Here is a 24,983-nt window from a genome sequence, read left to right as displayed (position 1 = left end):
GCACCGATACAGACAAGGATTCTTGCGGGACAGGCTCTCGGCCCGTGGGGTTTCCCGGTGAACCTGCCCACGGGCCTGGACACCCTCGGGTGCTGGGCCTGGGCGACTCCTGCACTCGCTGACCACGCCCCGGGGCCGGGAAGTCACCGGGGGAGAGAACAGGCACTTCCTGGGGCCCCAGAAACAGGGGCGCCTCTCGTTCCTCCTCAGCATCCTGCTCCCCGGGTATTTGATGCCTCGGGTCCTTGACCCGTGACCTGAAGGGGGCTACTCCGCACTTACCGTCTTCCCTGCCCCATTGGGTCCAACCAAAATTGTGAGGGGACTGAAGAAAGTGATAATTTGCTTATCTTTGTCCTCTATTCCAAAACTCCGCACGCCCATAATGCTCATCTTTTCGATCCGGGACATGTTTGTAAATGTTTCTTATTTCAACACCAGCAAGACTGAGCGGTGAGGCAGCAGCGCGGCGAACGCGGGCCGGTAGGCTCCCGCTGGGAGCGAAGGCTCTGGCTGGAACCCTTCCTCCCACACCTGCCTTCTTCCCGGCTGGGGGGCCAGAGCCGCCCAGGGATGCCCGCGGGAGACACAAAACACGGGCCACGGGACCCCGCGACCGTGCCCACTCACAGATTCCCGCCTCTGCTGCCCCGCGGGTCACGTGAGCGGCTGCGGCGTACGCGCCTTTACGCCGCAGGCCCGGGGCACGCTGGGAACGCGGGGCCCGCCCTGCGTGCGTGCGCAGCGCCGGCTTCTGGGAGCCGCGCGGACCTAGAGCGTTGGATGCTGTGTGTTTCCGGTGGCGGCGGTTCCGGCTCCCTGATTCCTGCTGGCGGTCCTGGCCGAATGGAGAGGCACTAACTCTAAGGGGAGACGAAGACTTGCAGCGAACCACCACGGTTCTCAAAGTGGGATCCCGGGAGTGGAGGAGAGTGCGGTGTTTGCTAACGTCAAAACTATTTTCCTAGCCCTCGCTGGTTTGGTTCAGTGGCAGTGGTTCTCAACCTTCTGGCCCTTTAAATACAGTTCCTCGTGTTGTGACCCAACCATAAAGTTATTTTCGTTGCTGCTTCATAACTGTAATGTTGCTACTGTTGTGAATCATAATGTAAATATCTGATATGCAGGATGGTCTTAGGCGACCCCTGTGAAAGGGTCCTTCGACCGCCAAAGGGGTCGTGACCCACAGGTTGAGAACCGCTGGATAGGGCATCGGTTGGGTTCAGGTCAAGGGCACATGCAGGGGTTGCGGGCTTGATCCCCAGTGGGGGTCTGGAGGAGGCAGCCGATCAATAATTCTCTCTCATCAATAATTCTCTCTCACAAAAAAAGCCACTATTTTTCTAAAAGTAGCTATTATTTACCTTTTCTACTCTCATTCGCTCACTAATGTAGTTTTTTCTGGTGATCACATGACGTGTGGTGACGCCATCGCAATGGTGACCAGTGGAATGTTACTAGATTTCGAGTGGCGATCATAGGGTATATAAATGTCGAATCACTGTGTTGTACACCTCAAACCTATATAATACTGTATACCGACTATTTTAATAAAAATAAAATGTTGAAGCTCTTTGGGGTCCTCAGTAATCAGTAATTTGTAAGAGTGTAAAGAGGTGTTTAAGACTAAAAGTCAAACGCTCTGGCATATGATGTGAAGGAAATATTTACACAAGATAGGAATAGACACCTTTTAAAAAAGGAAGTTTCGGTTATGCAAGATGAATAGTAAGAGATCTATATACCATAGTGCTTACAGTTAAGAGTACTATATTGTATAATTACAATTTTGCTAACGGTAGATCTTACGTGTTCTTACCAAAAAAATAATAGAGAAGGTGGGAGGGAACTTGGAGGTGATAGGTGCACTAGTGGCATTGACGGAGTAGACTTACCTCCAGAGTCATCACATTGTATACATGAAGTATGTACAACTTTTATGTTTCAAGAAATTTAAAGTAAAATAAGGGAAAGAGGAATTACCTTTCTCAAAAATAAGAAAATTGTGGCCCTGGCTTGGTAGCTCAGTTGATTAGAATATTGTCCCAGTATGCTAAGGTTGCAGGTCCCATCTCTGGTCAGGGCACATACAAGAAGCAACCAATGATGCCCTAACCGGTTTTGCTCAGTGGATAGAGCATCAGCCTGCGTACTCAAGGGTCCCAGGTTCGATTCCGGTCAAGGGCATGTACCTTGGTTGCGGGCACATACCCAGTAGGGAGTGTGCAGGAGGTGGCTGATCGATGTTTCTAACTCTATCCCTCTCCCTTCCTCTCTGTAAAAGATCAATAAAATATATATTTTTTTAAAAAGGTAATGAATTAAAACTTCCCGCAAATGCTCTTAAAAAAAAAAGCAACCAATGAATGCATAAATAAGTGGAACAACAAGTTGATATTTCTCTCTTTGCCTTCCTCTCTCTCTAAAAATCAAATTTAAAAATGAGAATATTGCTTTTTGGAAACCACCTTGAGGGATCATATGCAAGGATGTATAGACAAAATTACAAAAACAGTAATGGAAGACATTAAAATCAAAGTAAATACTTTGGACTACTGAGCTAGAAAAGCATAGGAAACACTCTAATCACATAGTCCCAAGACAATCACTTACAGAACTTAATACATTAACTAAAAAATACATCAAAGATGCAAGTGGGGAAGGCCAGTAAATAGTGTCTTCAAGTACCAAGTGTGAAAACATGAAAGGGTCAGTTATTACAGTACATATCTTAAATTACCAATGGAACAAAACAGATTGAAATTATACAATAATGCCTTATTACCAAATGTGATAAAACAATGACACTAGATTAAAGCCTTTTTTTATTTAGAAAAAGAGTTTTTACTTTTTAATGTTTTCTTTTTACTCACTACCTAACAGTTACTAGGAGACGCTAAAGTAATGAAAGTTTAGCACCTCCGAAGACTATTCGAAGTGAACTTTACTGGTGAGTTCATTATTTTCATACCTATTTTCTGTGGTTGAAAGGAGATTCTCATAGTAGGACTCAAAACATATAAACAGTGAAGAAACTAGGAAGTCTGATTTATGCTCTTGCCCAGTATTAAAATAATGAAAGCTCATTTTTAAAAAATCAGGTTTACTGAAGCATAACTTACAGTAAAATTTACTCTTTCCAGCATACGGTTCCATGAGTTTTGACAAATGTAAACAGATGTGTAACCACCAAGACCACTCCCCCCCCAACGCCCCCCACCAATTTTCAGGAGTGGGGAACCTTTTTTCTGCCAATGGCCATTTGGATATTTATAACATCATTCGAGGGTCATACAAAATTATAAAATTAAGAATTAGCCTGCTATATTTGGTCAAACATTTAATTAACTTACCCCTAATGCCTTGGCAGGGCCAAACCAAATGATTGCGAGGGCCTTATATGGCCCATGGGACAGACACTCCCCATCCTTGAAGACAAATACTTGGATGCCAGTAAGAAGAAAAAAGCAAATCTATATTTTACTTACCACTCTTAAGTTCTAGGTTGATGAAGAGCTAGATATTTCTGAAAACAATAAAAAAAAAATCCAGAAATATAATTACCCTCCCCCCCCTTTTTTTTTACCCTCACTTTTAAAGCAGAATTTTATACTCAAAGTAGCACAAGAAATTAGTAATGACTGGGGCAACCAGACATTGTCTCCTCCTGAAATCTTAATATGAAGTATCCAACATCACCTCTTACGCAGTTTTTTTCAAAGGTTAAACTTTAACCACAACTTTAAATTTAACTTCTAGTTCACAGGAATTAAGGATTAACCTAATAATACACAAGGATGAAAGAGGTAAACCTGGATGTACTGCAAAACACTAGCCCTGGTTCTCTTTGTCATTAAAACAAGGACATTTTAAAAGGCTGGTTTTGTTTTTTGTTTGTTTGTTTGTTTTTTAAGGACTGTTGCAAATGAAAAGACTTGAGTTGCATGTTACCCATATTCAGCACGTGGTCCTGGAGTTGATCCTGATTTGGACATAGAGATGTGAAGGGAATTTGGGGGATACATGGGGAAACTTTTTCTGAATGTAGACTGCAAATTAAATGCTAAAAAGAATTATTAATTTCATTATATTAGGTGTGATAATATTTTGCTATGTAAAAAAACGATCATTTTTTGAGGTACATATGGAAGTGTTAATGATAGTGTCATGCTTTCTGTCATTTAAAATACTTCAGAAGAAAAGTTATGAGTTAAAGGGAAAAAAATGGATATGAGAAGGTAAATTCCATTACAAAAATTTTCAACTTTGTAACAATAGGAAACTCTAAAACTAAGATAACTCTAGGAGGAAGGTGGAAAAGATTTGCAATAAAAATGATTACTCCTTAAAATAAAAATAACTAAAAAGGCAAATCAGTCAGGTTCTCAGTTCTCAGTAAACTATTGAAAAATGTTTGGTTTCACTTATAGCATACTCAATGAAATGGAAATTAAACTACCATGAGATATTATCTTATACCAGCTAGTGAATCTCTTTATCCTTATAATACTTTCTTATATAAATTATTTTTCTAGTGTTGGTATTACTGTATCAGCTTTATTTATTAGTACTTGATCAGTCTATTTTTTATCCCTTGATTTTCAACCTTTTAAAAATATATTTTTTTTATTGATTTCAGAGAGGAAGGAAGAGGGAGAGAGAGATAGAAACATCAATGATGAGAAAGAATCATTGATCGGCTGCCTCTTGCACACCCCACAGGGGGATTGAGCCCGAAACCTGGACATATGTCCCTCCTGGTTCATAGGTAGATGCGCAACCACTGAACCACACCAGCCTGGCATGATTTTCAACCTTTTAATGTCATTTTTCATGAAGTGTATCTCTTGAAAATAGCTGAAATGATTTTAATATAATTTTATAGTATCTTCCTTTTAATAGGTGAGTTTAATCTATTTTTCAATTACTATCGTTTCTGATAAATTTGGATATATTTCTCATATCTTTTTCTTTACTTTTTCTCCTTTCCTAGTTTCTGGATTGATTAAGCTTCCTTTATTCCCATGGTTTAGTCCACTGGTTTGGGACTTATACACTCAATTTCTGTTATTTTAGCGGCTACTCTTAAAAACTTTACATGCCTATTTTGACGTCTAAAGTTAGTATCTTTAGCATCCTCCCAAACAATACAAGACCATAAAATGCACCAACTCTTATCACTCTTTCTATCTCCTACATGATCATTGTTTAGTGTCTGTTCCTCATTGCCTTGAAACCCCCCAAATAAATAGTTTTTAACCAGCATTATTTATTTAGGTTTACCAACTTATTTGTCAATCTCTTTGATTATCACCGCTTCTGGCATTATACCTTCCTTCTGGGTTCATTTCACTCATTCCATTAGTAAAACTATTAAACACTATCACTAAAGAGACTTCAGGGAAATAAATCTATCCCACAGTGCTGATATCAGGATTAAACAAAGTTATTTTTTGAAAGTGCGTTATAAGTTGCAAAACACTGTAAAAATATGAGATTTATTTTTTGTGCATTGAATAGTTTCAGAGGAGTGATCTTATAAAATGTAATAAAAGCTAAAAAATTTATCACACAACTTCCTTAACATAAGGATATATTTTAGAAATGATACAATGGACTTTTTAGAAAGTACTTTATAAGTTGCAAAACACTGTTAAAATATAAGAGATTTATTTTTTGTGCATTGAATATTTTCAGAGCAGTGATCTGGTAAAATGTAACAAAAACTAAAAAATTATTACACAAGTTCCTTAGCATAAGGAAATATTTAGAAATTATACAGTATTTTAGAAATGATAAAATTGTGGAATGCTGGAAACAACCCAAATGGTGAAATAAATTATGATACATCAGTTTCATCTAATAGCAGGTAACCTTTAAAATAAACAAATAGATACGTGAAGAATTAAGCAAAAAAGATAAACACAGATTGCATATATTCATTGGTTTACAACTCTGTAAAGCTATCTATGTGTTAGTAAAGATTGGAAGAAGTCATCAAAAACACTGAAAGTTGCTAGGTCAAGAGGAAGAAGTTCTGTGTTATTTTCCTCTAATGTTATTTATTCAATAAAAATTTATTTTAAACATATGCTTGAGGATTGAAAAGATGGAGGTTAGATTAAAATAAAAAGAAAAAAGAGATATTATCATTTTACATTTAGTCACCAAGAAAATTTTGTGGCATCATGCCCAGTAGGTTGATTAAAATCAGTTCATAGAAAAGTCATTTAACCTTAAGTGACTACACAGTTAGTAAAAACCACAGGTATCAATTTTAAAAAATAGGTTGCCAATTTGGAAGGTTTTAGGGCAAAAGGATGGATGTTACTAATACACCTTTTCAACACTATTCAACATCTTTTTTCTAAATGATATAATTACTCATAATTCTTAATTCTGCATACTGGTTGCTAATTTCTTTCTGTTCTCCTAAAATAATGTGGATTTTTTTTTAATGCCATGGTAGTTCATATTGGCTTGGTCTCTAGCTTAACCTTAAAGTTTTGCTCTATCTTTTCATTAGGAGACCTTCAGACTCCTTGAATTTCCACAGTATACATATTAATTTGTTCAACTAATACAACCAAGTGCCTGCTTATTCATTCAGTTATTTAGTCAACAAGCATTAATTGAGTGCCTACAATAGGCTGGTCCTTGACAATGAAGAGATCAATCAAATAAAATCCTTATTCTTAAGGAGCTCACAATCTAGTGGTGAAGGCAAAGGTCCCAAGTCTATGACATTTATGGGATACAAAGTCTCTTTCATAATAATAGTAAAAAACAACTATTAACTTTTTTCAACATGCAATGTTATTTTTTTAATCTTCACCCAAGAATATGATTATTGATGGGGGGGGGGGAGAAACATTGATGTGAGGGAGAAACATCGATAGGTTGCCTTCCATTCATGCCCTGACTGCCTCTCCCCCTCCCTGCCACTCTCTCTAAAAGTCAGTGGAGCCCAACTGGCATGGCTCAGTGGTTGAGTGTTGACCTATGAACCAAGAGGTCAGGGTTCAATCCCCAGTCAGGGCACATTATTTATTCAACAAGCATTAATTGAGTGCCTACAATAGGCTGGTCCTTGAGAATGAAGAGATCAAGTTGAAGAGATTAAGTTGCAGGCCTAATACTCAGAGTGGGCATGCAGGAGACAGGTGGTCAATAATTCTCTCTCATCATTGATGTTTCTCTCTCTCTCTCTCCCTCTCCCTTCCTCTCTGAAATCAATAAAAATATTTTTTTTAAATCAATGGAAAAATATCCTTGGGTGAGGATTAGCAAAATAATAACAACTAGCCCTCCAATAGGGATCCAACAACTATACTGTAAGTCAGAGGCTACAAAATGACACACTTTATGGTTTTTGAAAATATGACTTGCCAACATTTAAAAATCAAGAGATTATACATAATAATCAGGATTTCTGGCTTTTTTGAAAAAGTTGATGATCTGGCAACATAAGGCCTCGGGTGTCACATGGCATCAATCAGCTGGAGCTGTGTAGCACCTGCCACCTGTAGACAGGTCATACATGCTGCAGCTACCATAGCCCCAAGGCCTTTCAAGTGTTCAAATCAGACGTGTATGCCAAGAGTCCCAAACTTCCGCACAAACAAAACCAGACACGCTACAGAAAGCTGCCCCCGAAGTCCGACACCACTTTTAACCTACCTGGGCAGAGCTCTGATTATAGGCATGTAAAAGGCTTGTCTACCCCCCAGCTGCCTCTGTTTCTCCTACAGAACTCTATCCAGCTTTGGGAAAGGGTTCTACATAGCCATTTGCGTTTGGTACCATCTGCCCTAGATGCTCAAGATAGTTCGTTCTAAAGTCCGGCTTCTAGGCACCAACACAGACCCACTCTGGGACACTGACTGAAAACCTCCATTGAAAGCAAGTGGCTTACAGCTCCATTATGTGTGCTCAGGCCTGGGAGGAAGGAAGTGTGTGGTTGAGTAGGAAGCTAATAAGCTCCCTTCTGGGATTACAGGTCTGAGCCTAAGGAACACAACAGCTGAGTCCTCTGATCAGACCTGGCCCACCCAGGGTGCGAAAGGACATCCCCACCCTGTCGGACGTGAAGGAGAGGCCATGCCTGTATATTATGTGGTTGTGATGGATACTTACTGGTTAACTTCCCAGCATCCACATCCCTCTTACTACTACCCAGGACCCCCAATTTCTTAGGTGTGCCATTTGGGTGGGATGAAGCCCACTGCCAGTTCCAGAGAGAGACAATCAGTATATCCCGTACCCCTGGCCACCGTGCAAGGGTGAACATGTATGTGCTCCCTTGTCACAAGGAGGCTGAATGCTAGAACTTTGGACTGAGCAATCAGAAAAGCACAATTTGCTTTCTCCTGCTTCTCAAGAACAGGATTCACATAGATCCGGGAGTTCTGACATCGTCTTGGGACCACAGTCGGAGAGCTGTCTGAGAAGGGAGTCAAGAAGAGCCACTGAGGCCAGCAAAATATAAAGGTGCCTCCACACTGGACCATTTGGTGATACGAGCTAATAAATTCCCTGTTTGGCTTCAACCAGTTTGGGTTTGGTTTTTGGTCACTGGCGACACAAAGGGTCCTCACAGCACCCCAGTGAACACAACTTGAGCCAGTTCAGTCCGTTTTGATGATCTCTGCCCTAATCACCATCTTCCCACCCGTATTTTCAATTCCGTGTAAGGCAAGTCAATCTAGCAACAACTGTGATAGAATTCAGTAGACCTCGGCAGGGGAGGGGGAAAGACAGTTCCCAATATTTGTGTATTTTAGCCTAAAATTCGATGTTGTGGTTTGTGTCATACTTCTCTTTTTTATATATATATCTTTTAAGAGAAAATTCATCATCAGTGTTTAAGAAATGCAAATGTGGGGCAGTGATGTATCAACCCAGAGATTTTCTTTTATACTAGAAAATGTTTTTGAAGGGGGAAAAACAGGGATTTTTATTATTAAAAGATAAAAGTAAACTTGTTTTTTTAAGACACAAGGCATTGGAAACATTGGTTTCACAACATGCCATTATTAGACAGTCTCTATCTGATTGTTGGAAATTATTCATTTCCTCAAAGAGAGAGAATAAATTGGTTGGGGATACAATCTTGTACAATGCACTTTCTTTGCCAAAGGCAATCGCTGAACATTTCAGAGCCACGAGAATGCTTCTGCTTTTGACTTTCCTGGCTCTCGGAGCTGCCGACGTTGGTGCCATTGCCTTAGAAAGTCCCTTGAAGAGACTGGTGGCAGAGACCTTGACACTGCTCTCCACTCATCGGACTCTGCTGATAGGCGAAGGGGTAATGTTCTTTTTGAGTCCTACAGTCTTTAAAAGGCATCGGTAATCATTCGTGCGGTTAACTTTTAAAGATCTGTTAATGAAATTATGAGTGTTAGCAATAGATGATGGGTAACCATTTCACAATCATTTTATTAAGTGGTGAATGCTAGAGTGCTTTACAAATGAATGTATTTCCTTTCCTTTTCAGAACCTGATGATTCCTACTCCAGGACATACAAATGTAAGTTAAATTATGATAGCATGAATAAGTGAATTGCATATTTTAGGCTATAAAGCCATAGTTATCATTGGAACTATTTATGTTCTATATTTTGTTTTTGTGTGTGTGATGTGAATGTGTGTACTTATAAATATTAGGAATGACTTTATAACTAGTAGAATCCATTAAACAAGGCCCTTTGGGGATGTTGTCAGGTTAAGAGGTGCCTCCTCATCTCCATTCAACTCTGACAATCTACTGCTTTCCTCACTTTAATATCTTTTTGAAAGTATTAGCAACTTAGGGTAATACTTTTAGAATCTTAGTCAGTACACATTACAATATACAGTGAATGATCTATATTAACAGTCATTTCCACATTTTAAAGTGATCATGACATGTAACAGAATTGTATGCATTTGGAGTATGTCATGGTCATACTAAAATGTAAAATATATGATTTCATTAGTCTGAATAGAACAAAATTACCAACTAGAACTATGAAAGGAAACTCTGACACGAGGTCAATCATTATTCTTCTTAAACATTGTATTTTTGGTTAAGTACTTTATATCATTTGTAAAACTCCTCAGTAATTAAATAAACCTCACCTACTTTTAGAAATTATATCCCAATATGAATTGGTTCCACCTAGAAAAGGAACAATGAAAAACTCTTTGGAAAAGGAAACTCGTGTAAACACCACAAAACAAAGTCTAGCTTTTTGGACCAATGTTTTAGAGCCTGATTTGATTACTTATATTTTTAAAATCTTCCTCATTTAGTACCAACTATGCATTAAAGAAGTCTTTCAGGGGGTAGACACATTGAGGAATCAAACTGCAGAAGGGGATGCCGTGGAAAAACTCTTCCAGAACTTGTCTTCAATAAAAGACTACATAGATGGCGAAAAAGTAAGTAAAAAACATTTAGTGGAAACTTAAGCATGTTTGTCTGGCTGTGCCTATTTTTACAGGAATTGACAGGTTCCTACAATACCTCTTGTCTGTTCTTTTTCACAGAAAAAGTGTGAAGGGGAACGATTGAGAGTAAAAAAGTTCCTAGACTACCTGCAAGTATTTCTTGGCGTGATAAACACTGAGTGGACAATGGAAAGTTGAGACTCAACTGGCTTGTTGTAGCGATAAAGGATGTTTTATTGCCACGAGAATGAGGGCCAATCAAGGGCAGGGCCTTCCTCTTCAGTTTAATTAAGCTTCTGAGGCAAAGTAGCAGCATTTCAGGCATACTGCTGCTTCACTACCTCATCTAGGCAGAAAGCATCAAAACAAAATGTTCTAGATATATTCCAGATACAGGAATCAGGGAAGTATTTTCCTGCAGTTCGATCCAAACAAAATGGATGTATACTTTTTATCTTATTTAATGCAACATTCTGTAAAATGTCTGTTAACTTAATATTATTTATGAAATGGTTAAGAATTTGGAAAATTACTATTTATTTCTGTGTTCCAATAAAACAAAAATAGACAACTTTGGTTCAATTTGTTGTTGGCCTTTGTCTTATTCTTGAAGTGAGTGCAGACTGTGTGAGAACAGGCTGAGTGTGGAGGGAGGGCCTGCATGGATGCTAACATGTTAGGTTGTAAAATTTTTGGAGGGGGGGTATTTATTTATTTATTTATTCCATAAACTGTGATAAAATAAGGATGTAAAATATTTAAAGCAGTACTCTCTGATCACTAATCCATCAACGTGGCTGCTTTGTCTGTATAACATGCTACACGTCCCCTTAGTTGACCGTCAGAGCCTTTCTAATCATCTTCTATGAACTTTTCTATGTTCCCAATTATATTTGGAGTGAACCTACAAATTTTCTCTGCTGAGTTCCCTCCCATCACTTTGTTAAAAATGCATCAAGTTTGGGGACATACATATAATATTTCCCTATATAAATACTGGTAGACAAGCAATGTATTGAAAGATAGATATGTTCCATGAAGAAATGTTTTATGCAGAAAACATTCATTGGGGAGACATTCTAGAGCAGTGGTTCTCAACCTTCTGGCCCTTTAAATACAGTTCCTCATGTTGTGACCCAACCATAAAATTATTTTCGTTGCTACTTCATAACTGTAATGTTGCTACTGTTATGATTCATAATGTAAATATCTGATATGCAGGATGGTCTTACCCCTGTGAAAGGGTCATTCGACCGCCAAAGGGGTCGCGACCCACAGGTTGAGAACCGCTGTTCTAGAGGCAGTGCTAGGTCTAATTCTTCCCGTAACGCCCCAAGAATTTTCACACCTGTGTGCCTTTGCCCACACTGACTCAGTACATCAGTCTTTCCCCACACAGGGAACATGGAATTGTCCCCTAGATGTTTTCATTCATTCCTCTCCCTGAGCTCTCACAGTCCAGCTCAAATGCTTCCTTCTTGATTCCTTCCCTGCCTAGCCTAGCAGTATTAGTTGCTCCCTTCTCAGTGTCCTGCATTACTTTGAACATTTCTCTATCGGAGTTCTTGTTTTTATATTGCAGTGTTTCCAGGTACATCGTATACATCTCTGTACATGTATCAGTCTGAATAGTCCAGGTGATGCTGCAATAACAGACATCCCTGAATCCTAGTGGTGGGGGACACAACCAAAGTTTGTTTCTTAGTCACACAGAGTCTACTGTGGTGTGGTCCTGAGCAACCCTTCAGAGCAGCTGTTCACATGTTGGCTCTGCAATCCAGGATGTTTCCGTCCTATGATGCTCAGACAACCTGAGCAAGTGCTTGTGAAGCAATCTTCCTCCAAACAATTTTTCCCAGAGTCAAGTACAGAAGCCAAAAAATTCCATGGGACTAGCTACCTCTGAGCAGAGGAATCAATGCTCAAAGCCTGGAAATGGCCTCATTCCCTTCCTTCCTCCCACTACAATGTAAGATTTGCTCCTAGACCAGGTCAGCCAAGCCCTGGCAAACATGCCCCAGGAGGAAATGGCTCAGGTGCCTCTGAAATCTGAACAAACACTGAGATGGAGCCATCTGACTTGGCCACTTTCACGCGGGAAGACCCCATCCCTCACCTCTATTGTAAAACCGCAAAACCTGCAGGGCCTTCGAGGAAGAATTTCCCCCAGCCCAGTCCAGTTCTGCTTTGCTGACAATCTAGCGGGGTTGAAGTTCAGTTCACACTGTATTCACTTGGTAATCTGCCATGACAAACCCACAGATTGGGTGGCTTTAACAACAGAGCTTTATTTTCTCACGGTTCTGGCAGCGTTGGTTTCCTCTGCACCTCTCTCCGTGGCTGACAGATGGCTGCCTCGTCCCTGTGTACTCACATGGTCTTCCCTCTGTGTGTGCGCATCCCTGGAATCTCTCTACATGGATTAATCCCCCCTTCTCATAAGGACACCAGTCAGATTGGATTAGGGCCCAGCCTAGAAACCACATTGTCACTTACCTCTTTAAAAGCCCTATTTCCAAATACAGTCAACATTCTGAGGTACTGAGGGCTAGGGCTTCAACACATGAATTTGGGGAGAATACAATTCCATCCATAAAATACACTAAGAGGAAACATTTCCTCAGGCACTTGGGATGACACAGGCGTCCACCTGCATGAGGAGCAGACAGGTCACATGTCTCCTTCTTCTCTATTTTAGGAACACACAGAAGTTAGAAAGAACAGGTTGTACATCTGAAAACAAAGTGCTGCCAGGCCAGTGTGGCTCAGTGGTTGAGCGCCGACCTATGGACCAGTAGGTCACGGTTCTATTCCTGGTCAGGGCACATGCCCGGGTTGCGGACTTGATCCCTAGTGGGGGATATGCAGGAGGCAGCCAATCAATGATTCTCTCTCCATTGATGTTTCTATCTCTCTCTCCCTCTCCCTTCCTCTCTGAAATCAATTAAAAAAAATTTTTTTAATGAAAAAGTGCTGACACAGGTGTGGAAAACCAGCTCAGGAGGCCCAGGGTTTTCTGACAGAGTGCAGCCCGGACAGTCACACAAGGTAGCCCCTGCAGGACCTCTGAGGCAGGGCAGGTACACCCCATGGCACCCTGGTAAGTGCCCAAACCTAGACCCAGCAGCTTCACTCCCCTGTGGGCCATAGAAAATAACCTTAAGAGCAGCCAGAAGAGATAGATTGCCTACAAAGGAAATACAATAAGACTGAGAGCTGAGGTCTCAACAGCAAAACACAGAAGACTGGTGACAGCAGAATGTTATCTCAAGGCTGAGGGGGGGAAATGGCTAACTTAGCATTCTGTGAAGAGTGAACATTTCTTTCAAAAATAAAGATGAACTAAAAGCATTTTTTAAAAAAATAGACTTCAGCCCTGACTGGTTTGGCTCAGTGGATAGAGTGTCGGCCTGCAGACTGAAGGGTCCCAGGTTCGATTCCTGGTCAGGGGCGTGTACCTTGGTTTCGGGCACATCCCCAGTAGGGGGTGTGCAGGAGGCAGCTGATCGATGTTTCTCATTTATGTTTCTAACTCTCTATCTCTCTCCCTTCCTCTCTGTAAAAGAAATCAATAAAATATATTTTAAAAATAGACTTTATTTTTAGAGCAGTTTTAGGTTCACGCAAAACTGAGCAGAAAGTACAGAGATTTCCCAGATACCTCCTGCCCCTACACACACAACCTCCCTCATGATCAACACCCTGCATTAAGGTGGGACATGTGTTGTAATCCATGGACCTACACTGACACATCATTATCACATTAGGGTTCACTCCTAGTGTTGTACATTCTATGGGCTTTGGAAAATATATAATGACATGTCTCTGCCATTATGGTATCATACAGAATAGTTTCACTGCCCTAAAACCCCTCTGTGTTCCACCTATTTATTCCTCCCTCCCCTCTCCTCCCTGGACATCACTAATGTTTTTACTATCTTCATAGTTTTGCCTTCTCCAAATATCATATCATTGGAATCATGCAGAATGTAGCCTTTTCATATTGGTTCCTTCACTTAGTAACATGCATTTAAGATTCCTCCATTTTCATGGCTTGATAGCTCATTTCTTTCTAGCACTGAATAATATTCTATTGTGGATGTATCACAATTTATTTGTCCACTCACTTGCTGAAGGACATCATGGCTGTTTCCATGTTTTGGCAATTATAAATAAAGGAGCTATAAACATCCATGTGCAGGTTTTTGTGTGCATATAAGTTATCAGCTTATTGATTGTTGAAATGTTAAGGGTATGTTTCATTTTTCTAAGAAACTGACAAACTAAACTGTCTTCCAAAGTGGCTCTACCATTTGGCATTCTCACCAGCAATGCATGAGAGTTCCTGTTGCTCTACCTCCTTGCTAACACTTGGAGTTGTCAGTGTTTTGGATTTTGGCCACTCTAATAGGTGTGTGGTGAGCAATATCTCATTGTTTTAATTTGCAGTTCCATAATGACATATGATGTGGAGCAGCTTTTCATATGCTTATTTGCTATCTGTATATCTTCTTTGGGGAGGTGTCTGTTCATGTCTTTTTCCCATTTTTAAAATTCAGTTAAAAACATTATCAACAAGCTCTCACTAAAAGGACTTTGATAAATGGTACTTTTGGAAGGAGAAAAACCATCTCAGAAAGAATGCAAGAAGGAATTACACGGTTACTGTTTTATGCAGCATGATGTTATCTTCCTCCAGAAATGCTTTACTTACTTCTGGCATGCAATTAGGGTAAGAACAGATCATCTCAATGTAATCTGAGATACAGCTGCTGGAAAGCTGGGTTTGCTTTAAAAGACTGATCTATTTTGGTTCTTAACCTAGAGTATAACTCCTCAGGAGTCCTGATGGGAAGCTTAGCAGTATTTACAGAAACCCCTCCTAGTTGGGATCCCCGAATTCCCATTTTTGTTCCTCTATACCCATGAGACTGCCCCCAAACTCACTTTATCCACAGTCCCTCAGCCACAGCTTTTCTCTCAGCTTCTCAGTTGCTCAGCTTCTCAACCTCTAGATCACAGCTTTCCAATCTGCAAATGCCTCAAGGCGAAAAGCTTTGCCAACTGTCAGATTCACTTCTACGCTTTCTGTCTAAGAACTTAGTCTCTTAAGTCTTCATTGCCATGTTAGTTCTCTGATTCTTCCAAGCAGATTTTTAAAACTATTTGACAAGCTTTCCTGATTGTTCTTAACTAGAGGGCTGGTCTATACAAGCTAGTCTGCCACGGCCTGGATTGACTGTCCTGGCTTTTGCAGAGACCAGGAAGGTGAGCTGAATGGGAGTGCGAGAGGGACCAGCCCTCCTGCACGTTCAAGTTGTCATGGTGGCAACCGCCCAGGAACACAGTATTGTGGTGTGTATTGCCTTTGATGTACTATCTTGATCAGGGTTGGGATCGCTTCAAGCCCTTCCACTTGACCCTTACTTCTAGACCCCAGAACCCATGCGAAAGTTCTCCTAGGTGCTAGGAATATTTATCCTATTTATACAGTAAAGAACTACGAAAATAATCACAGGATATAAAAATGATTTATGCCACAGCTCCATTTGATTACTTATCCTATACAAGTTCCATTCTAGCCAGAAAGTCAGGGTGGCATTTAGGTTTTCCAGGTGTTAGGCCTCATATGTACCAATCTTTGAAAGTCTTACCAGTGCATGGTTATTGTTTTGTTTTGAAATATATTTTTTATTGATTTCAGAGAGGAAGAGAGAGGGAGAGAGAGGGAGAGAGATAGAAACATCAATGATGATAGAGAATCATTGATCGGCTGCCTCTTACTGAGGATCGAGTCCACAACCCAGGCATGTGCCCTTGACCAGAATCAAACCCGGGACCCTTCAGTCTGCAGGCCGACGCTCTATTCACTGAGCCAAACCTGGTAGGCCAATGATGGCTCTAGGTCTCTTTATTCAAGAACAGAAGAAAGTTTACTGCATGTACATGCAGAGGCACTGTAGGGTCCTCCTGTTTAATGAATGAAGACTGGACTAATGACCTGTGTCAGGTCTGGGAAGTGGGGGAAGGGCCTGATTTTCTATTGTGGTGGCTTATGTCAGGCCTCTACCCACAAGCTCTAGATTCTATCTAACTACATAGACACTGAATAGCATGTTGATCGATGACCCATTTCTCTGCCTCTAGGAACATTTTAATGTATTAACCACCACTATAGGTCCCCGTGCCTTAAAGATCAAGGTTCCCAGATTGCTACTAGAATCTTACTGCTCAGGTGTTATATTTTTTTATTGAATTTATTGGGGTGACATTGGTTAATATAATTATATAAGTTTCAGGTGTAAAATTTTAGAATGCATCATCTGTATATTGTATTGTGTTCACCACCCCAAGTCAAGTCTCCTTCCATCACTCCCCTCTATACCCTCTATACCCTCTTCTTGGGTTTTTGTACTCAGGTGCTCCTAACCCAGGTCTTGTGGTCCCACCCTTTCCAGATTTGACACAACTATTCTCCTCTGAAGCTCTACAAAGACCTGCACATGGTCAGACTCTGCCAAATTTTTAGCCAGTCAGCCCTGTGGCTGCAGGAGACAGGGGCTCCTTTAAAGTTTCCACAGAAGTCTTCTAGCTCTCAGAGCACACCTGAACTTGGGATTAGATGACCCTGAACCACTCATTGTCTTTGGTCAACTCTCCAGTGCTGTCAGAAGAGTTACTGTACCCTGCGATGCTTATAATTAGCATGGTTCTCACACATCCCACCACTTTACCTTCCATTGTGTTTCTCTCCATCTGCCCTTCATCCAAAAATAAACAGTTACTAGTAAAAGCTTAAGAAATGGAAAAGCCACCGAATGCTAAAAGTTATTGCCAACCTACTTATCCTCAGCGACAGGTTTCTGTTATTTTAAAGAGGTGAGCAATCTTCTATAATAATAAAAGTGTAATATGCTAATTAGACCAGACGTCCTTCTGGACAATTGTCATAGCCCAGGTCTCCTCAGAAAACCAAACTAGCCAGGGCTAGACAGTGTAAATTTCAATATGTATTATGACAATTTCCCAGGTGGAAGTAAAGTGTCTTGAGGAAGAGGCTTCTTTTCCCTATTTGCACACAGGCTTTATATGGGCTGGTGGTGGCCTTGGATATTAACTCCATTTCTATTAAACACTGTGACTTAAGGTCCTGGCTTTCCAATATGGTATAAGTAGGACTAATTAATATGAAGATTGTAACGGAAGAAACAAAATTCATATATATATGCATATATGTAATGCATATTCACACAGATGATAAAATATGACAAAAATAAAACCCAAGAGTGCCCTAACCAGTTTTGTTCAGTGGTTAGAGCGTTGGCCTGTGGACTGAAGGGTCCTGGGTTCGGTTCTGGTCAAGGGCGCATGCTCGGGTTGTGGGCTCAATCCCCAGTAGGGGGCATGCAGAAGGCAGCTGATCAATGATTCTCTGTCATCACTGATGTTTTCTCTCTCTCTCTTCCTCTATGAAATCAATAAAAATATATTTTTAAAAAACCCAAGAGAATGTAGAGCCAGTCAAATGATTAAAAGGAAACAGTTTAGCAAGTTGATGGATCATATACAAAGTCATTTATTTATAGCAATGTAATTTTAAAGATATTTATAATAATTACAAAAAATAAGGTGCCACAAAAAATAAATCTAAGAAAATAATGGGGAAAATTTTTTAACTTTATTGAAAGACATTACAAAGAACTTTAACATATGCAGAGACCTACTATACTATGTCCATGGATAGGAAAACCAATACTACAATTTGGAATTTGATCTATAAGTTTAATGTAACTCATATCAAAACCTCAATGATCATGGTGCTTACTAAAATGTACATGGGCCGGCTGGCATGGTTCAGTGGTTGAGAGTCGACCTATGAACCAGGAGGTCATGGTTTGATGCCCAGGTTGTGGGCTTGATCCCCACTAGGGGGCATGCCAGAGGCAGATGATCAATGATTCTCTCTCATCATTGATGTTCTTATCTCTCTCTCCCTTTCCCTTCCTCTCTGAAATCAATAAAGATATATTTTTAAAAAGGAAAAAAAATGTACATGGAAGAATGTGGACCCAAGAATGGACAATACAATCCTAAAGAAGATCAAATTGGGAGAATGTGTGCTACTAGATATCAAGTTTTAGTAATTAGGTCAGTGTGGTATCGACATGGTGGTAGAGCAGTGGTTCTCAACAAAGGAGGACTCCCCCCTCTCCCGGGGAACATTTGGCAATTTTTAGTTGTCACAACTGAAGAGTAGGGAGGGGATGCTATTGTCATCAGTGGGTAGAGACCAGAGATGCTACTAAACAATGCAGAGTTTCATAACAAAAAATTATCCCATTTAAAATGTCAAAGGCATGCCCTAGCTGGTTTGGCTCAGTGGATGGAGCGTTGGCCTGTGGACTGAAGTGTCCTGGGTTCGATTCCTGGTCAAGGGCACATACCTCAGTTGTAGGTTTGATCCCCAGCCCTGGTCGGGGCATGAGCAGGAGGCAACCAATCGATGTGTCTCTCTCACATCGATGTCTCTCTCTCTCTTTCTTCCCCTCCCTTCCTCTCTCACATCGATGTCTTTCTCTCTCTTTCTTCCCCTCCCTTCCACTCTAAAAATCAATGGGAAAATATCCTCGGCTGAGGATTATGTCAATAGTGCCAAGGTTGAGAAATCTAGGGTTAGAGATAGACCAATTAAAAAAGAAAAAAAAAATTTATATATATATAATTAAAAAAGAAAAAAAAAAATATATATATATATTTATTGGGGTGAGCATATCCAGCTGGAAACAGCTGTAATATTCATATTGGGTAATGTGATGAGAGTTTATTTAATAAAGGGACCATTATAAAAGTGAGAATAGGGTGTAGAGAAACCAAGAGGAAAAATGCAGTCCCCTGGAGCTAATAGGAGCTATAACAGGACAGGGAATAGCTACTAAGACTCAGAGTGCAGAAAGGGACACTGGAAGGAGCCAGAAACTTTAGTTGGGGCATGGCCAGCCTGCAACAACCCGGCAAGGAGAGAGCTGGGAGGACAAATACCCTGACTTCACTTACCTTTGCCCGTCAGCACTGCTCATGGCCTAACCCAATAGGAGCCCATGACCAAAAAAGTCATTAACGTATTCCAGACAGGTCTGCCTCCCCTCCCAGGACACAGGCAAGGCTAAATAAGAGCAAATCTGAAGAAGCAAACAGGAGCTCTCCAGCCAAATAGAAAGGTTTTATAAATAAATCACCCAAATTTAACATTCATCAAATTTATTATAAGGAGAATGAGAAGACAAGCCACAAGTGAGAACAAATTTATGTCACTGTAAATGACAAAAGAGTGGTTTCCAGGATGTGTAACAAAGTCCTTCTAATCAATAGGAAAAAGATAAATAACCCACTAGAATTTTTTTTTAAAGGTAAATGACATGAATAAGCATTTCTTAGAACAGGAAACACAGATGGCCAATAAACATATACAAAGAGATGTTCAGCCTTGTTAATAGTCACGGAAATGCAAAATTAAACCGCAGTGAGATAACATTTCACACCCACCAGACAGGAAAGAATTAAAAAAGTCAGATATTACAAATTTTGCCCAGGAGGTGAAGTCAAAGGAATTCTTTCTTTTTAAATTTATTTTATTGATTTTTCATAGAGAGGAAGGGAGAGGGATAGAGAGTTAGAAACATCGGTGAGAGAGAAACATCAATCAGCTGCCTCCTCCTGCACACCACCTACTGGCGATGTGCCCGCAACCAAGGTACATGCCCTTGACCGGAATCGAACCTGGGACCCTTCAGTCCGCAGGGCGATGCTCTATCCACTGAGCCAAACCGGTCAGGGCCAAAGGAATTCTTATATGTTGTACCCGGGACAGTGAATTGGTACTTTTGACATGTAGTGCCTAGTAAAATGGAAGATGCGTGTACTCTGCAACCCAGAATTCCAATCTGGAGTGCATTTCAGAGAAATTCTTGCACATGTGTATCAGGAAATGTAAGCAAGGATGTTCCTAACAGCATTGGGTTTTTAAAAAGTAACCCTTTTTTAAAATATTGACTGTAAACTGTAACTGAAAAAATGTTTAAATAACCTTTTTGTTGTAGAATAATTTTAGATTTACAAAAAATTGTGAAGAAAATACAGTCCGCACCCAATTTTCCCTATTAGTACGTCTTACGTGTGTGGTACCTTTGTCACATTAATGAACCAATACTGACACATTATTATTATTACAGTCTATACCTTATTCATATTACCTCAGTATTTACCTCATGTCCTTTTTGCAATATTGTTTTTAATAGGTAAAACTGAAAAAAATTTCCCTAAATATCCATAAGGACAAAATAGATTCATAAACTGTGGTTTATTCGCTCACTGGATTATATAGTAAGGTAGATACAGGAGAGAGAGTAAATGAATGTACAGCTGCATCAGTCCGAAAACATTTTGCTGAGCAGTAAAAGTGAGTCTTAAACATATCCAACACGATTCCATTTATAAAGAGTTCAAAATGAGGCAAAATAAAATCATATATAATTTGAGGATATTTACGTATGTAATAAAACTTTAAAGAATAGCAAAAAAAAAAAAAAAGATTCACTACAAACATCAAGGTAGTGTTACCTCTGGTGGGAGGAAGTGTGATGCTATGGAAGAAACATTTTCATGGGGGTGAACACGTGAATTTTTATTTTGTTATGTTTTAAACCATACATGTCGGGTATATTTTCTTTTGTGTGTATATGTTTCATCATAATAATTAAAAATTCTTACCCCCCCTTTTTCTTTGCCACTAAAGCATTTTTTTTCCACACAGTCCCCATCCTCCAAAATTCTGGCTTTAGGGTAAAAGGGGATGAGTTAGAGTAGAGCAAACAGGAACCCCAGCCCTCCATGCCCAAACCAAAGAAATATGATCATGTCTCTTATCACCCTTTCAAACCCCACCACATGGTTTTTCCTGTTTCTCAGAAGCTGAAAAAGCTGCTGACATAATGTAATGAGTGGAAGGGAGGCTTCTCACAGAGATCCACCCGGAACCCTGGGTATCACCCCAGACAGGCTGTGCCTTCAGCTGTGGTCAGAGCAACGGCCAAACCCAGGCCCTTGGTCGGGGAATGACCCCAAGTTGGAAGATTCACGGAGCAGGTGACTCTCACTATAAGAGGAGTGAGGCCACCATCATCTACCCCAAAAGATGCTTTCCTACAACAGCAAGAGGCAACTTCTCAGCTGAGCCCTTTGCCCAGGGACTGCTGGGCTGGGGCACTGGACTCCAGCTGGGGCCTGGGAAAGTCTGCCACTGCCGGTGCGCTCATGTGCCTCCACTTCCAGCCCTGCCTTGTCTGTTCACTCAACTGTTTATCCATTCACCCAGCAAACACTCACTGAGCACCTACAGTGTGCGAGGCGCTGTTCTGAGCCCTGGCAACACGTCAGGCGGCAGGACACAACCCTGCTCTAGCAACATCACAGCCAGCACAGGGACCAGACAACAAGCACACAAAACCACTACAAACTGTGCTAAGTACTATCCAGGAAAGAACAAAGGTAGAGGTAAAATAACCCACTGTCAAGGTGTAAGCACAAAGGTCAGGCAGCCTGAGTTCAAGTTCTGCTGCTAGCACCTGTACTTTGGGCAAGTTATTTAACCTTTCTAGGCCTCAGTTTCCCTTTCTATAAATTGGAAGCAATAATCAAACCTGCTGAATAGAGTTGGTAGAACATTTATTCTTTCAGAAAACATGTATTGCCCTAGCTGGTTTGGCTCAGTGGATAGAGTGTCGGTCTGCGGACTGAGGGGTCCCAGGTTCGATTCTGGTCAAGGGCACATGCCCGGGTTGCGGGCTCAATCCTCCAGTAGGGGATGTGCAAGAGGCAGCCGATCAATGATTCTCTCACATCATTGATGTTTATCTCTCTCTCTCTCTCTCTCTCTCTCCTTCTCCCTTCCCCTCTGAAATCGATAAAAAAAATATATTTAAAATATATATTTATTGAGCACCTCTATGTGCCTGGCACTAAGGATTAGTAGTGAAGATGACAGGCCAGGTCTTGACCTCAAATGCTTACATCATAGTGGAGGAAGAGTCACTGGAGATACAAAGGCCATTTCAGATAGCAGCAAGGATAAGGACTGATGTGACAGTGAGATTAGGGAGGGAGGTGCTGGGGAGTCAGGGAAGTCCTCTCTGAGAAGGTGACATTTTTTAGCTAAATGATGAAAAGGAGCCAGCTATGTGAAAGGCTGGGGGAAGAGAGAGTTAACCAGAAGGAATTAGCAAGTGTGAAAGGCCTGAAGTGGGAATGAACTTGGTGTGGTTGATGAGTAGCAGGAAGACAGCATGGCTGGAACATACTAGTGGGCAGGCAGCAGATGGCACTAGGGAGAAAAGGGAGTGTCCATGAAGGCCACAGAGAGGATTTTGCATTTCTCGTAGTAATAGGAAGTCACTGAAACTTTAAAGCAAAGAAAGGATGTTAGTGTTTAATCAGGTAAATAAATTAGAAAGCTATTGCTCTGGGGTTGGTGGCTTGAACTTGGGTCTCTGTGTGATATGGGGTGAAGGGTGAGGGATGGTCTGGAGGAGGCAGGACCCAGAGCTTGTCGTGGACACCTGACCTGCCTCCTCCCACTCCGTGCAGCTTCTCCTCTCCCTTCGGTATCCATATCTGAATTCCACTTTCTGTAGGAAAAGCCCTCCCCGACTTTGAATTCCATTCTCTCTGAAGGTGGTGGGGCTCCCTGGACCTGAGGTCTCTGCCTCCTTTCCCCCACCTGCTGTCTAACGGTCCTGGAGGCCTCTCCTGTAACGCAGATGTATACTGGGGTCCCCGGGCTCCCAAGACCTGCATGAGGAGACTCGAACTCCCATTTGCCCATGTGCTAGTCCAAAGCCTTTGTCAAGGTGTCTGTAAGATCCAGGGGCCCGTGTTCGCATGACCACCACTGGGTCCCTGCCCCTGCTCTCTGTGGAGTTAGTTCATCCAGAACATTCTACGGGAGTGCTGCTCCTGTTCTGCACCCGACAGAATGCAACCCTTCCCACTGAATCTGTTCACATAGCAAAGCTGACCAGCCACCCAGATTGCAGAAGAACCTCAAACTTAGCTCTGGGGTTCCTGTTCTTTGAAGTCCTATGGCCACCCAACTGTGGTGGATTTTCCAATTCTCCATCCCTCCCCGCTTTTTTTTCAATTGAATTTATTGGGATGACATTGGTTAATCTCCACCCTTTTTCATTCTCCTTGTCTCCAACCTTTTGCCATTTTGTCAACTCCTCCTCCCTTCTCACTCAATTACAGTTCATTTCTAATACAGAGCAAGTTCTGTAGCCCTTTAGTGACCTCAACTCATTCATTGTTCACCGCGCACTCACGATCTCAGCTCCCTACCTCCCTCTCCTGGCTGGTCCAGGCATTTCCCAAGAATTCTTACTAAAGCAGGGTTCTGTGACTGCCTGCAAGGCTGCCATTGGAAGTCCCTGCACACACGGTGGTTCTAAGAGTTTAGGGTGCTCAAGACATATCATAAAAACAAATGAGGTCTGTCACAGAAGCCTGGGCTGAAAGAAGATAAGCTCTGTTTATCATTGTCTGGCTGAGGTAGTTTTCTGGGGTGTTGACATACCCCAACACCGCCCTCTGGTGGTTGACAGATGTTAATTCAAAGACAAATTAGTAGCCTTCCCAGCATCATCTCCAACAGCCCATACATTAAGTGTGGGCGAAGTCATATCCTTAGACCAAGTTCTGTATTTTGCACAGGAGCCATTACATTTCAGGGGGAGGGGCTGTCTACCTAGGTGACTCTCAACATGACCTGAGTCCAGTCAAGGAGAGAGGTCAGGGCCTCGCTGGTTTGGCTCAGTGGATAGAGCGTCCGCCTGCGGACTGAGGGGTCCAGGTTCAATTCTGGTCAGGGCGCATGCCTCGGTTGTGGGCTTGATCTACGGTAGGGGACATGCAGGAGGCAGATGATCAATGATTTTCATCATTGGTGTTTCTATTTCTCTTCCCCTCTTCCTTCCTCTCTGAAATATATTAAAAAGATCAATCAATCAATAAAAATAAATGTTGGATCTGATTTCCTCTATTTCTTAAAAAAAAGGAGAGAGGTCAGGTGGGATCCTGAGATTGGAAGGCCTAGAGCAGTGGTTCTCAACCTTCCTAATGCCGCGACCCTTTAATACAGTTCCTCATGTTGTGGTGACCCCCAATTTCATTGTTACAAATTGAACATAATTAAAGCATAGTGATTAATCACAAAAACAATATGTAATTATATATGTGTTTTCTGATGGTCTTAGGCGACCCCTGTGAAAGGATCGTTCGACCCCCCCAAGGGGTCGTGACCCACAGGTTGAGAACCGCTGGCCTAGAGTATCAAGAGATACTCCTTGGTCTCAAATCCTTCTCTTGACCACTACATCCCTCACAGGTTCTTGTTCCCCACCCTAACACTAGACTGATAGGCAGCAAGAACAAACCCCAGGGGACAAGGGTGACTGGCCAATAGGCACTGACAGATTAGAATGGTAAGAACATTCCTTTTTATG

The 24,983-nt window shown here is 41.4% G+C and overlaps 2 protein-coding genes across 8 annotated transcripts in view; one reads left to right on the top strand and one right to left on the bottom strand.

Annotated features, from left to right (window-relative positions):
- The window catches only part of RAD50 (RAD50 double strand break repair protein), a 71,587-nt gene extending 70,917 nt beyond the window's left edge, over window positions 1-670 (bottom strand). For 3 of the 7 annotated variants that reach the window (XR_002832004.1, XM_023763782.1, XM_023763783.1), the window contains exon 1: window positions 283-667. Coding sequence is in view for 5 of the 7 variants with exons in the window: in XM_023763782.1 (XP_023619550.1) it covers window positions 283-411 (129 nt within the window). In the remaining 2 variants the exon portion in view is untranslated. Of the gene's footprint in view, window positions 1-282 lie in introns of all 7 variants that reach the window. The other 4 variants (XM_006100153.3, XM_023763781.1, XM_023763780.1 and 1 more) reach the window with 2 other exon arrangements.
- A 2,247-nt stretch (window positions 671-2,917) lies between these two features.
- Window positions 2,918-10,817, top strand: IL5 (interleukin 5). Its single transcript, XM_023763791.1, has 6 exons — window positions 2,918-2,950; window positions 8,387-8,490; window positions 9,140-9,307; window positions 9,497-9,529; window positions 10,294-10,422; window positions 10,531-10,817. Exons 3-6 carry the CDS (start codon window positions 9,170-9,172, stop codon window positions 10,627-10,629), a joined length of 399 nt encoding a protein of 132 aa, XP_023619559.1. The 5' UTR covers window positions 2,918-2,950; window positions 8,387-8,490; window positions 9,140-9,169; the 3' UTR covers window positions 10,630-10,817.
- The last annotated feature ends 14,166 nt before the right edge of the window (window positions 10,818-24,983 follow it).

Source organism: Myotis lucifugus, unplaced genomic scaffold, assembly GCF_000147115.1.
Source record: "Myotis lucifugus unplaced genomic scaffold, Myoluc2.0 scaffold_300, whole genome shotgun sequence".
NCBI lineage: Eukaryota > Metazoa > Chordata > Mammalia > Chiroptera > Vespertilionidae > Myotis > Myotis lucifugus.
This window is presented reverse-complemented; position numbering and strand designations above follow the sequence as displayed.

Excerpts from the sequence above, each read along its gene's own strand:
- IL5 (XM_023763791.1), top strand. The coding sequence starts at position 9,170 with ATGCTTCTGCTTTTGACTTTCCTGGCTCTCGGAGCTGCCGACGTTGGT. Across the intron at positions 9,530-10,293 it reads CTACTCCAGGACATACAAAT|TACCAACTATGCATTAAAGA; the intron begins GTAAGTTAAATT and ends TTCCTCATTTAG. Across the intron at positions 10,423-10,530 it reads ACTACATAGATGGCGAAAAA|AAAAAGTGTGAAGGGGAACG; the intron begins GTAAGTAAAAAA and ends TCTTTTTCACAG.